The 13,942-nt window shown below is 39.9% G+C and overlaps 1 protein-coding gene across 4 annotated transcripts in view; it reads left to right on the top strand.

Moving 5' to 3' along the window:
• Positions 1 to 13,942, top strand: part of kif26bb (kinesin family member 26Bb) — a 29,656-nt gene that overhangs the window by 1,932 nt on the left and 13,782 nt on the right. For 2 of the 4 annotated variants that reach the window (XM_041975274.1, XM_041975276.1), the window contains exons 3-7: positions 2,347 to 2,799; positions 5,739 to 5,860; positions 7,569 to 7,740; positions 11,966 to 12,175; positions 12,536 to 12,629. In XM_041975274.1, coding sequence (XP_041831208.1) covers positions 2,347 to 2,799; positions 5,739 to 5,860; positions 7,569 to 7,740; positions 11,966 to 12,175; positions 12,536 to 12,629 — 1,051 coding nt within the window. Of the gene's footprint in view, positions 1 to 2,346; positions 2,800 to 5,735; positions 5,861 to 7,568; positions 7,741 to 11,965; positions 12,176 to 12,535; positions 12,630 to 13,942 lie in introns of all 4 variants that reach the window. The other 2 variants (XM_041975273.1, XM_041975275.1) reach the window with 1 other exon arrangement.

Below are 13,942 nucleotides of genomic sequence, written 5' to 3'. Positions count from 1 at the left end.
AAGGAGAGAGAGAAAGATGGGATCTTATGACCACAGACATGGTCAGAAGAAATCTGATAAGCCAGTTTGCTCCTTTCAGGTTTATTGATCTGAGAGTGATTTCTCAAAAGCATCACGGCTCAATGATATCATCATTTTTAAAGACCCGGACCAAGACAGAAACCTGATGACCTTTATGTTATTGAGACACAACACAGTTTTGATGCATCCAAGCTGAAATGATTATTTAGTTGTTTTTTTTACATCAAATGTCAGAACATATACAATCCCCTTCAGTGCTACTTTAAGGAAGAAGTGTGTTTAGTACGTACAGTGTCAGCATTATTGAAGTTTAAATGACTGATGTTTTATATATGAGTGATATAGTTTTCCTCTGGGGGAATGTGGGCCATTTATGGTGAGCAGGATGCTGGGAGGAGGTGGGGAGAGAAGGAGAGCCATGTTGGCTTCTGACACAAGTGTCTTTGTCAGGATGCAAAGTGAGACGGTTTTGATTTTGTGTAGTTAGATTTGACAGCTGAGAACTCAGATGTCATGTTTGAAGCAGGTTGATCTGAACCTGTTCAACATCTTCTCTTGTCACAGTTTTCAAAATTACCTTTGATTCTTCCATCCAGAAAGCTGCTGGCATGATTGTAGAAAAATCTTATACTGACTGACACACACACACACACACACACACACACACACACACACACACACACACACACACACACACACACACACACACACACACACCCACACACACAGAGACAAAAAAACACACTTTGTTTCCATGTTAAATCCACTCAATGTGTTTTAGAGCTCTTTAGTGATACAGAACCCTGATTTGGCCATTTTCATAATAGCATGAAGTTCTTAAAGACTTTAGTGATGCGAGATTCATCTCATGTGTGATCCCTATTAAAAATGCTTTAGAATCAACACTCACTGTCCACTTCATCAGGTCCCCCTTGTTAGTACCAGGTTGTACTTTCTTTTTCCTTCAGAACTGTCTTAATTCTTGGTGTCATAGATTCATCAAGGTGTAGGAAACCTTCCTCAGAGGTTTTGCTCCATATTGACATGACAGCATCACACAGTTGCTGCAGGTTTGTCGTCATGATGAGAATCTCCCGTTCCACCACATCCCAAAGCTGCTCTACTGGACTGAGATCTGGTGGCTGTGGAGGCCATTGGAGTCCAGTGAACTCGTTGTTATGTTCAAGAAAGCAGTTGGAGATGATCTGAGCTTTGTGACATGGTGCATTATCCTGCTGGAAGTAGCATCAGAAGATGCTCCACTGTGGTCATAAAGGGATGGACATGGTCAGCAACAATATTCAGGTAGGCTGTGCTGGTTAAACCATACTCAGGTAGTGCTAGGGGGCCAAAAGCGTGCCAAGAAAAAAAAAAAAAAATAGAAACAAACCACAAACAAACAAACAAACAAAAAAACAAAACACACACACCGTTACACCCAGCAGCCTGAAGCATTGATACAAGGCAGGATGGATCCATGTTTTCTTGTTTCATTCACCAAATTGTGACCCTACCATCTGAATGTGGAGCTGAAATGGAGACTCATCAGACCAGCAATGTTTCTCCATCTTCTATTGTCCAGTGCTGGTGAGTGTGTGTGAATTGTAGCCTCAGTTTCCTGTTCTTAGCTGACAGGAGGCACCCGGTGTGGTCTTCTGCTGCTGTAGCCCATCTGCTTTAAGGTTGGGCGTGTTGTGTGTTCAGAGATGCTGTTCTACATATCTTGGATGGAACCGGTGATGATTTCACTTCCTGTTGTCTTTCTATCATCTCCAACCAGTCTGCCCATTCTCCTCTGACCTCTGACATCAACAAGACATTCTGGTCCAGACAACTGCTGCTTACTGGATATTTTCTCTTTTTCAGACCATCTCTGTAAACCCTAGAGATGAATGTGTGTTTAAATCTTAGTAGATCAGCAGCTTCTGAAATACTCAGACCAACAACTATTCCACGTTTAAAGTCACTTAAATCCTCTTTCTTCCACATTCTGATGCTCAAGTTGAATTGAATTGGAGTCGTCTTCACCTTGTCTACATGACTAAATGCACTGAGTTGCTGCCTTGTGATTGGCTGATTAGATATTTGTGTTAACAAGCAATGAAAAGGTGGACCAGATAAAGTGGCTTATTATAATTATTATCATCATCATTATTAGTATTATAATTAATATTGTGATTATATTAAATCTAATAATTACTTCATGATGAACTGAATCAAATCAAAAGATCCTTTTTCTGGATCATTTTTTGTAGATGAGTTCTAGATGTAAATACACAGTTCATGGCTAATTGTTTCCTGCTTCTATTTTCTCACTTTCATCAGGACACAAGTGACCTCTCAGCATTTCTTCATGACAACCTACGTGTCCATTGTCGTACTAATGTGGAGTTCAAGGAGAGAGAAAGGGAGCTGGGCCAGTGTGGAACCTGTGGTGCGAACCTGAACCAGTTCAAACAGGAGGCCATCCACCTGGCTCTGAGTCGCGGTCAATCATCTGCTAAGCCTCCTTTTGGGTTTGGACTAAGCGGAGGGACAGTGCTGGGACAGAATGAGATAAAGGCTGTGCATCAGTCATACAGCCAAACCCACACTTCCAGACCAGGAAGTCCCAGGACGCCTCAGAGGACGCCTCAGAGGACCCCTCAAACCCTCAGAAGACGGGGGCCCAAGCTCCCCAACCCTGACATGGACCGCTGGGTGGAGGAGCAGCAGCAGCTGGTGGCTTCTAAATCTGTGTCCAATACAGATGGTGTTACCATAAATTCTTACCATCAGGTACCCCTAAAAGCCTTCTCTTTGCATTAAATTGCACACATTCCCTGGTGAGCATCCCCCTTTTAATGAGCTATATGGGTAATGTATGTCTTTACGAGTGCACATGTCAGCAAGCCGATGATTCATAGTGCTTAATCAGAGCCTATTTCAATCTCATGGCTGAGCACGTTCTTCAGGAGTACTTTTGCTAATGGAATGAAATTGGGTCATGATTTACCCGTCATAAAAGCTGGCTAGTCAAAAAGCACTTGTGATCAATAGAGAGGCAGCCATATTTAAAACTGTGGCTGGTGAAATATGCATTACTGTGATGGACGTGGTTGCAGACTGAGGCCACCCCCTCCCCAGTCCTCCTGAATGAAGGTTATAGTTAATATGGACAAGCTGAGAGCAAGGAGAGTTTTAAAATTATTATTATTATTAGTATTATTGATCATATTGCCACAATAAACACAAAGTTCTTGCCATACTTTAATTTGTTTGTAACATACTTTTCTACAGCCAAATTACTCCATGAACAGTCTAAATAAAGAAAAAAACAAATAGTGTGACAGATATAGAAGTAACCCAAAATAAGAAGTTGCATTTAAAAACAAAAACAAAACAAACATCCCAAGTTAAATCTACACAAATTAGCCAAAGACTTGCCAGCCAATCTGAATTTATACAAGCCAATTATGATTCAGGTGGAAAATAAATCAGATAATAAATTTAACTGAATGCATTTAATCATACATGTTTTCTTGTCGTTAATATTGAGCACATGGTAAGCAAATTATTTCAATGTTCTTAAAGTAACTTTTAGATTTGAAATTATTTACTTTCGGTTTTTAGCTTAGTACATTTTTTGGTATAACGTTACGTAAACATTTTGGCTGTCTACAAAGTGGCCTTGTGAGCTCAAAGCAGACCTTAGTGGCTTACTTTTCCATTGTCAGCATTCCTCTCCACCTCCTTTCATTTCTTGAAACCAGCCATGTTCTTTACACTGTCCACCGACTACCACATTTTTATTTTCCCTTCTACACATCACAGTTAACCAAACTGATTTACTTCATTTATCGTCCACCAAACTGGACACTAAGTTTTCATTTATACCCAGTAAAATGAATTTTAACCCACATTTGGAGGGTTGGCCGGTGTTAAATTAAATATATTTTTTATAAGATGTTTAGGTTCAGCATCTTTTTTTCTTTTGTGGCACTGTATCACAAGTATCCTGTTTCTTTTAAAAAAATGTTAATGATTAAGCAGCATTTTCATTCTTAAAAGGTTATTGTAAGGTAATCTGACACCATTTTAATCTGCAGCAACAACTGAGGAGTGTGTTGCTCTGTGCATGGACCACTTTACACCTGACATGTCTGAAAGGGTAGCAACCATTTGCTGTGCAAGCAACACATTTATTTCTTTATTTTTATTTTTATTTTTTTGCAGACAACACATTGCTTGTTTCAGCAACACAATTCCACTTATATTACAACAGCCTGGCTTCGTACTGAAAGACTTTGTGTAGTTAACTAGCCTGTACTGTTTTAATTAATTTCTGCTTTCAAATTATTTCCAACTCAAGTTTTCATCCATATTTCACATCCATCCAACAACATCCTGCCTTTTTTTCTTTCCTTCTCTTTAGTTACACTCGTATAACAGTGAATGCAATAAGACACATTAGGGACACTGAGATTTGACACAAATTGCATTCAGAGGAGGTTTGTGCTGCATATGGCCACATTACTTTAGTTGTGAGTCCACAAATGTGTTGTGGGCAACACTGACGGACCGCCTGCTCCACTGACATCCTTTGCATAAGCAGTTAATTTCCCGCACACTGGGCATGGGGAGTGCAAAGCAGCCTGCCCGTAAAAATCAATGTGTTCTCGGATGAAATGCTTGTGTTTGGCTCATCAAAGATGTCTAAAAAAGAGCGTGGAAAGAATCTTTAACTTACTATAACAGACCTGTTATTTTATTTAGCTAATGTGACATTATCTGGCATCATCTCCAATCAAATTGTTAGATGTGTGCAAGAATGTGCGAGGCTTTTAATGGGACTGTTCCTGTTTGAGAGCAGGTCAGCAAAGGTTCATGCTGCTGAGATGAAATAATCCAAGACAAGTAAATGTGGAGGTCGAAGCGTAAGAAGGGAGGGTGCGGAGGAAGTGGAAGAGAAATGGGATGCAGGAGGAAAGGATGGAGAGGGGTGGGGGAGGAGAGGAGAAAACAACAGATAGTAAAAGATCATTGAAGAGAAAATGCAGAGAAATCAGAGCAGAGAGAAAAAGATTAAAAGAAAGGCTATGACAGAGGTTATGAGTCATACAGAGGGAAAAGGGAGGGGCAGGGAAGCGTCTCTACATTATTTTTTCTAGCTTGGGTCTCCATCAGCCCAGTCTTATTCCAAACCACTACAGCAGATGTTTCTTGGCACTAATTGGGCCTTTATGTTTAGATGCCACTAAAATAAAACCGAGTTGTTATTTTCTTGCCTCATGAAGGATGTTGTCTTTAAGGCCTGCAGCCGAGGCTCTGTGGCTTCATGTTGAACTACAACAGATGCATGCTGACTGGGTCATGTCAGAAACACACAGCTAGAAGCTACAGCTGTGTAATTGCTGGACTTTTTTTTACCGATGGTGTGTATTTTCAAAGCCGTGGCAGTGTGTTTGCAGGACCTCTTCAACCCTCATGTTTTAAACGTAGATGTCCATCACTGCTGCCTTTACAAGCCATTCTTCACCCTCCAAAAGCAGCTACCTGTATTCATAACTTGACAGTCTGTTTCCCTCATGTGCTCTCAGCCTTATTGCCCTACTTACAGAGAGGCACCCCCTGTTCCTTCCCTTTATAATTCCCAAGATGATATCCACTTTTGGAGTGGCTGCTGGAGCACAAACTACAGGTTTAGGTATTTATATGGGAGTGCTCTACCCCAGCAGGCTGCAGATGGTGCTACGCAGAACTGGGTTGATGCTGGGACGGTGCAGGCAAGCTCCAAGATCCCTCACATCTCCAGAGTGGTGACCATCGCCAACACTGCTGCCATGTCCTTTTTGGCCAGGTAAAGCTTGTTTCTATGTCAAAACTGAGTGTTAATGCGTAAAAATGATCTGTACTGTAAGCTGTAAACTGTAGTTGGATGACAGTTATATTACAAAACCAGAAGAGCTTTGTCATGGGTTATATTGATTATGGAAGATGGATCCACTGATAGAAATGTGGGTTTTAATGGTCCAGTCTCAAAAGATAAAGCTGTAGTAGCAACATTTGTACACATTTCCAAAACATATTAGGGCAAAAATTTAGGGCTAAAAATAATGTCATAGTGACATATGTGTGACTGTCTGCATGAAATGACAAACAGTGAGTGACAGGTAATTGCAAACCCTAATTATGTGTTTTAACCAATAGTGGTGTAAGAACACACTGATCTGCATCTGTACATCTGTTCAAACATCAACAAGCCAGTAGCATTGATTCAAACAGAAAACATCAATCAACTGATGCAGTAGTCATTAGTTAAGTGAGAACATGTGACCTGTTCACGTTTACTATGTTCTAACAATGAAATCTTTCATTAGAATTTGATGAGGGTGATGTGGTTAAAAGGTGTGATGTGTATGATAAAGTCAGACTGTAGTTATTATAAGTTATCAATATATTTTATTTGTGACTCTAGATAAGAGTCATGTGATATGAACAATTTAAAACTGAATATATATTTTATATTTTAAAAGTCTGATGTAACTTAGGATTAAATTTATTTTTTGATATTTTAGTTGCATTATTTAATTTGAATGGAAGTGATCGTGTTAAAGCAATAGTCCATAACTTTCTGACCTTAAAGATCTGTGTTTCTGACTCATTTTGATGGCAAAGTAGCATTAATTATACACATTACTGGGGCAGCCTTTGCCTTGCAGCGTCCTGAGCCTGAGAAACCACATTACTTTACAGCTGCACCAACACACACACCAGCAATTGAATATCAACACACTGGATGTGTTGGATGCACACCATGGCTGATTCAGCAAAGTAACATGAATAAAGGAAGAGAAGAAAAGAAATAGAGACATTGACAGATCAAGATATAGGACAAAAGTCAATATCAAACTGACTTTTACTGTCTGGAGAGAGCTCTGAGAAGAGAAGGAATGCAAGCCAACAACAGATTTAAGTCCCACAGATCATGACACCTTTGGTGATACTGTCTCAAATCGAAAACTGACTCCTGAATCAAAATGGCTCTAAATCATTTCATGGCAGAGTTTGCAGTATATGCAGTTATTAAATTGTTGTCCACTGAATCAATAAAATATTATATTGATAAAAATTGTGTTTTACACCCTTACTGTCATACTAGAGTTCAAGTTTTAGTCCCATTTGACCCAATGTTACCCAGCAGCGTGTTAGCTTTTGACTTGCACTGTCAGATGTAGCTGGTTTAGGCATGAAATATGTATGGCTCAGATATTAATAAACGTGTTAGGAGGCACTGAACCGGTTGAGCTTAGGCTCCATTTAAAGAGGTAGAAAGGTCTTTGATGCAGCAATGCAACAATCAACCAGTTAATTAACAATGTAAATGATGAGCTCCTTTATTAATAAAAATAAGAAAATAGAGATTTTCATCAATACATCCATTTTATGACGTTATAAAATGTTTAATTGCATTACTTTTACTTGCTCTGGGATTAATTTAGCCATGCTGTAGTCAGAGCCTCTAAATGCTTCCGCACCACTGATGCCACCTCCCTACTTCCCTGCAGGGCGGCCGAGAAGCTCAACCTGACATTGAGGAAAAAAGGCCAGGCTTGTGATCCAGCTCCCTCCCATTTCTCCACCTGCTTCAGGGAGATCATCCAGAAAAACCCGCCGCCCGTCCCCTCCTGCCTGCTCCAAGCTGCCACTCGAACCAAAGACTCACCCGATGTTGGCAAGGTGGACATCAAATTCTAACACATAAATCAGATTTAGTGAATTTACAGCAGGGGCATCCAGAGTCGGTCCTAAATGGCCGCTTTCCTGCAGGCTTTGGATGTTTCCTGTAGCAGCACACCTGAATTAGATTGATGGGTCAACATGCTTGGGCAGAAAGAGTCATTTAACATGAATCAGGTGAGTTGGAGACATCTAAAACCTGCAGGATTGTGGCCCTCGAGGACTGGACCTGGACACCCCTGTTTTTTTTAGTGAACATACATATAAATAATTCTAGACTGGCAATGTCCTGATGAACTTCTTCTCTTCTCCCACAAATACCACATTGGAAGTGTTTTTTTTTTGTTTTTTTTTATAAATGGGTAAGTAGATCTCAGTCAATTTGAAAGAGATCCTATATCACACTGCTGTGGTGATACACTATAATGTGGTGCTAATGTCTCCATCTTCTTCTTCCCCTTCTTTCTCCTCACCTCCTCTGGGAGAGTAACTGAAGAGATCAATATAGCTGCCGACCCTCCCATTGTCTCACAGATGGACTCTTGGGTTTAGTCTCGAGTTACAGATGCAGGCTCAGACAGACCACATCTCTGGCCACACCTGCCTGAGCACTCAGCTTTGTGTCTCTGTGAGAGCACCGGAGGATTTTCTCCACTTGTAAATGGCTCTTTTGAATAATTTAACTTGTATAAACAGAGTTTGAGTAACATTTAATAGCATTAGAGACACACTTCTTTCAGAAGGTATTAAACTTATGAGAAGAGGAGTAGATAAAAACCTTTTGAATACAATAACATCTCACGTGGCAGATGGAACATGGCTGTCAGGATTTCAAGTTCAGACAACAGGGGATGATGTCATTGTGTTGTAATGCAGTCCTGTATGGTATCAAGGCAACCATATTAGTCTGGGTGGCACATTGTACACATCTGCTTTCAGTCTACCAGAGCTAAACTCTAAATGGCAAATTTGAAGGTACGTCATGCTGTTGCATCCAAATTGCTCCAAATGATCAAATCTGGCAGAGACTTTATGAAGGGAAATTGAATCAATGTAAGGGATAAACAACTAAGAAAGTGTGCACTATTTGGGGCCCTGCATGCAAAGACAACCTCCCTTCAAGTATCCTTTACAAAATCAACCAAATTACCCAAATAACATCACATTCTTTGTTGCATTGCCTTAAAGTTAGATTCAAAAACCTTAATGGGACTCATTGTTTTTTGTGTGGTAGAGATATCTAAATATTTGAGTAATCCCTCATTTCTTTATACACAGTATCACCAAGAAAAAAGAAAACACAGTTCTATTCATATTAAAATTTAAAAAATCGCATGCAGATAATGAAATCACAAGAACTATTTGAATACTTTTGGAGTTGTAGTAAAGAGAGATTCGTTACGGTGTGTAAATATCAGTATTTATGTTACTGTTGTGTTAATGGATGTAGATGGAACATAGCACAAATGAAAAGGTTGTAGGCTTGGTTAAAAACAAACACTTTCAGGATGAACATGAATCTCTATCACGCTAAACCTCTATCAGATCAGTATATAAACATCACATCTGCAAAGATCCACTCCAATAAAGTACAGCAGAAAGAAATTAGAGATTTTTATATAGACATTTCAGACAAGGTCTCCAAAATGGTTATTTTGGTAAAGGTTGGCCATATTTTCTCAATGTCTCCCAGTTGGGGGTTGAATGTCTTTTTTCTTTAGATATCATCTTACAACAGGGTTTATATAGTTCTAATGAACGTTAAGGTCAATGTTCGGTATGAGCAGCTTTATTCTTCAACACAGCCTGAACCTTCTTAGACTTTTTTAAGCTTTTTTGTCATTTCTTTAAGTGGTCTTCAGGGAACAGCTCTCCGGACCCCTTGAAGGACTTTCCAAAGCTCTTCTTTGGATGTTTCTGCCTTTTGTTTCAGTCTCTGTCCAGATGATCCCATACTGCTTCAATAGTGTTAAGGTGGGGTTCTGGGGAGGATTCATCCCTCCATCAGACCTGTTGCCACTGATTTTTGGTTCTTGTGTCAGTGTGGTATGACTCAGAATTTTCTCCCTGTTCCCCTTTCCTAAGAATAACATCTTGACAGTAATCCTTCAAGAACACCATTTCTGATGAGGCTTCGGTGATCAGTAGATGGATCAGCTGAAGGTCCAGATAGATATTTCATTCAGGTCTTTGCTGGTTTTTAATTTGAAAGAACTTCACTTTCTGATACAGTTCATCTGCTGTAGTTTGTTTCAGTCCCGACTAGTCTTCCTTTGTCCTCCACTTGTCCGGTTTCCTCAATTGACTACACACCATGCTGAGACATGCCAAGTTCTCAGCTGATAGCTTTTTAGGAATCACTTTGCTGGTGTAAAAATACCATTTTCCATGACTGTGTTATGCATAATGCTTCGCATTTTTCACCAAAGCAACTAAAGAAATGGAAATAAATTACTTGTCTTTTTGCCATGTTTTGTGTTATGTGTAGAGACAACACTGGTGTATCACTTGAGTTGGCTTGTGACTTTAGCAAAGTACCACATGTTGCCTTGATTTTCTGCATACTTGCATCTGAAACTGCTGTCAGAGTGTAACTTAATTAATCACTTTAAGCCTCTAAATGTCAAACTTCCTGAGGAGAGCTTTATTAAGAAAGAAATGTCATGACATGTGGAAATACAGCAGGAAGTTGCAACTGAATGTATATCTGTTGCATTGACTGAATCCTCGGTTCTACTGGAGTCTAAAGGCAATTTTATTTCAGCTAAACATTCTTCTTACTGCTGCTGCCAGTTCATTAAGATTTTATGTGTTTACAAATTACCCTCTGGTTATGAAAACAGTCATTGTGTACTCAAGAGTACAAATCAGTTGCAAACATCTGCAAAGGCGGCATGCACTATTTCAACTTCCCAGTGCTTTAAACTAATCCTTTTTGACATTTCCCATTTTATTCCGCCGAGCTTTTCTCTTATTCCAGTTGAGGTTTGTTTAAACGGCTGTTTAGGTTAACAGAACAGTTTTTTTCAAGGTTTCAGCTGAAATGTGATGGCTTCCTCAGTGAAAGGAGAGCATCCACTCAGTGCATTAAATAAATAATGCTGTTTTATTTTTTCTTTAGGTGTCTCAAAGTAGTTTTAAGTGCATACAAAATATCCACAGTGCATATTCTAGGCGAAGTGATGCAGCATTAGCCTTTAGCAACTCACTACATTACTTACCGGGTGAATAGGGTACAAGTTATTTGCAAGAAACAGGACACTGCCTAACTGCTTCAGGGGATTTTTCATTAGGTAGGCGCTAAGTAAAATAGTGCTGCTGAATGCAACCTCAGCTTCCAGTGACTCACCACATGACTTGAGCGTTATCCACAAATAGTGACTTAGCATTAGCTAGGTGCAAATTAAAACAATGCTGGTGAATGCTTCAGTCTGTGGCGATCTCATCTCATGACTTAGCAGTATCATGTAATTAGTAGACATTTACCTCACTGTTTTACGTGCTTTTTCTCTAATGACTTGTTTTATTTAGGTGGATGAGAGGCAAGATCTATGCAAGTAATGGGACATTTGTCTCATTTCTTCAGTTGTTTTATCTATAGAGAATGACTTAGAATTAGTTGTGTGGTAAATAAAATAGTGATGCTAAATTAAACCTCAGCCTGTAGTGACTCCCACATGACTTAGCATTTATTGGGTGCATAGGATGCAGGTGTTAAAGTACTGTCTCATTTATCTGACTGCTTTACCTTATTTATATATGCTTTAATTTCAATGCCAGTTGGGTTCCTCGGTTCTGCTAAGTGCTTACTCTAGAGTTTAGTGCAGCTTCAGAGCCACAAGTGGCTCTTTGGACCTTCCACAATGGCTCTTAATACATGGCGTTTTCAGAACATGGCTTGTTGTAGAGCATCCTGCAGATGCTTTATTAGAATGTGATTTGAATTTTGACTCTGCATGGTTGTCATATTTCTACTGTTTTGGTACATTTCTCTGCTGCAAATATAGCAGACTTGCTTGATCTGTACTAGTGTTTAGGTTGGTGGTACCTGGTATCCATTTGAATGCTATGGCTCTTAGCATCACATGCTATGGCTAATTGATGCACTCAAACTAAGCTTTCTCTGTTAACTTTAACATTATAATAAGTAATCTGCAGCTTATAACAAGCTGTATGTACAGCAAATGTTAACATGCTCCTCTTTGTCACTTCCTTTGGTGCACAGGTCAAAGTCGTGCTGAGGGTGAGCCGAATGCTGTCAGAGGGCCAACCCCAGCCACCTGTTCTCCGGATTGAGCCATCCAAGAAAAGAGTCACCATAATGGAACCAGTCACCAAAAACATACCACACACCACAATGACACTTGGAAGGGATGGCAAAAGTCCACTTAAGACCTTCAACTTTGATGCGGCCTATTCTCAAGATTCAAGCCAGGTTTGGCTCTTGACCCTAAAAAAATGGTTGAAAATGTTTCTGTGTTTAATCTTATCCTGATCAGGATAAAATAACATGGACACTGTATACTTTATGATGTGGCATTAGTTTAGTGAATGATGTAAATAACTGATGCATAATGTCTTGCTCTGCAACACACTCTGTCTGAAGACCTGAAAAGTGACGGTGCACTTACACAGCCCATCAGTTTAATACAACTTTCTCCAAGCTCTGATTACTGCTTACTTAAGCATAAGAGAATCCTTCTCACCTGCTTTGCTTCTTAGACAACTGGATGTTCTTTTTTCAGTACGCAGGTGAATCACAAGATGCCTGTTGTCCTTTGTTCTGTCTGACCAGGCTGAGGTGTGTGCAGGCGTCTTGTCTGATGTCATCCGCTGTGTGCTGAGTGGCAGCGACGGATGTGTTTTGGGTTTGGGATGCACTGATGTGGGTGAGTCATTGGTTGCTGTGAGAGGCCACAGGTTGAAGTCTTAAGATGAGAGCAGGACCCTTTTATCTGTGCTTATAGACCATCTATCCTCCCTCCTCCTCCTGCATTTCTGTCCTGCTATCACTCATTGTTTCCTTATCACTTAAACCCCCTGTCTCCATTTTCTCTGTTTGTGTATCAATCTTGATACATATCTCCAGCCTCCTTTTATGGGAAATTTCAGTGTTGCTATTTCAGCTCTGTCAGTCTAGTCATTTATCGTTCACCTGTTTGTAAATAAAAGCCTATTCATCAATTATACAGCATAGATTTTGTTTTAAAAGCTTCCCTTTTGCTTGACATTTCAGCATGCCGCTCAAAAACACAGACATTTTTTTCTCTGAACTCAGAGGTCGTCTGTAAACAAAGTGGACTGTAATATGCTGCTATTAGAGAGATGGGACCCAGCACTTAGTGCTGGTGAAGGGGTTTAATAGATTTGTGGCACAGAAACACACACACCCACACACCCACACACACACACAAAGTAAGGACAGGGTCTCCTTGTAGCTGCTTTTTCACATGACGCCACTCTCTGTAAATCTGATTGAATTAGTTGGCCAATACAGACTGCATGTGGCCCACAGCCAGGGGGCTATCAATCTCCTCCACAGAATACCATTCCCTCTGAATAACGGAGGGCAGCTCGGCCTTTAATTGGAGTAAACCAATTCTCTTATCCTCATTCAATTAGAGTTTGGATAAGACAAGAGAAGGTAAAACCAACCTATAACTCAGAATGAATGTGGGGCAAAAGTGCACAAGGAGATACATTATGGCATCAGTCCATTCCTTTGTGCTCTCTTGTGATTCTTTGTATTGTTTCTGATGAATATTCGCTTGTACAGGTTTAGAGAACATATTTTCATATTTTTTCAAATATGTCATCTGAGATGAAATGAAATGCATCTCTTAATGCAATCGATGTCACTGCAACCTGCTGTGCTGGGGATTTTTACAGACAAACCCACATGCTTAGTCCTCACAATTCAGACAAGAAACAGACTCTTATCCTGTATCTAATTACAGCCCATTTTGGTAGCTGGGACTCACCTACACATCAAACACCTGAAGATGCTACTTTGGTCTCCAGAACCTGTTAGCTCTGCTCAAATAATTAGGCACAGCTATCAAACAAGTGCATTAACAATTGCATTATTGTGTAGTTTATATCACTAAATAGAAAAGAAAACTTGCTAAGCAAGTAATCCATTCAACTAGCTTTAGCATGCTTGTGACCCCAGCAGTAGACGATTTAGTTCACTGTGCACTTT

Source organism: Melanotaenia boesemani, chromosome 22 (genome assembly GCF_017639745.1).
Source record: "Melanotaenia boesemani isolate fMelBoe1 chromosome 22, fMelBoe1.pri, whole genome shotgun sequence".
In the NCBI taxonomy this organism is placed as follows: Eukaryota; Metazoa; Chordata; class Actinopteri; order Atheriniformes; family Melanotaeniidae; genus Melanotaenia; species Melanotaenia boesemani.
This window is presented reverse-complemented; position numbering and strand designations above follow the sequence as displayed.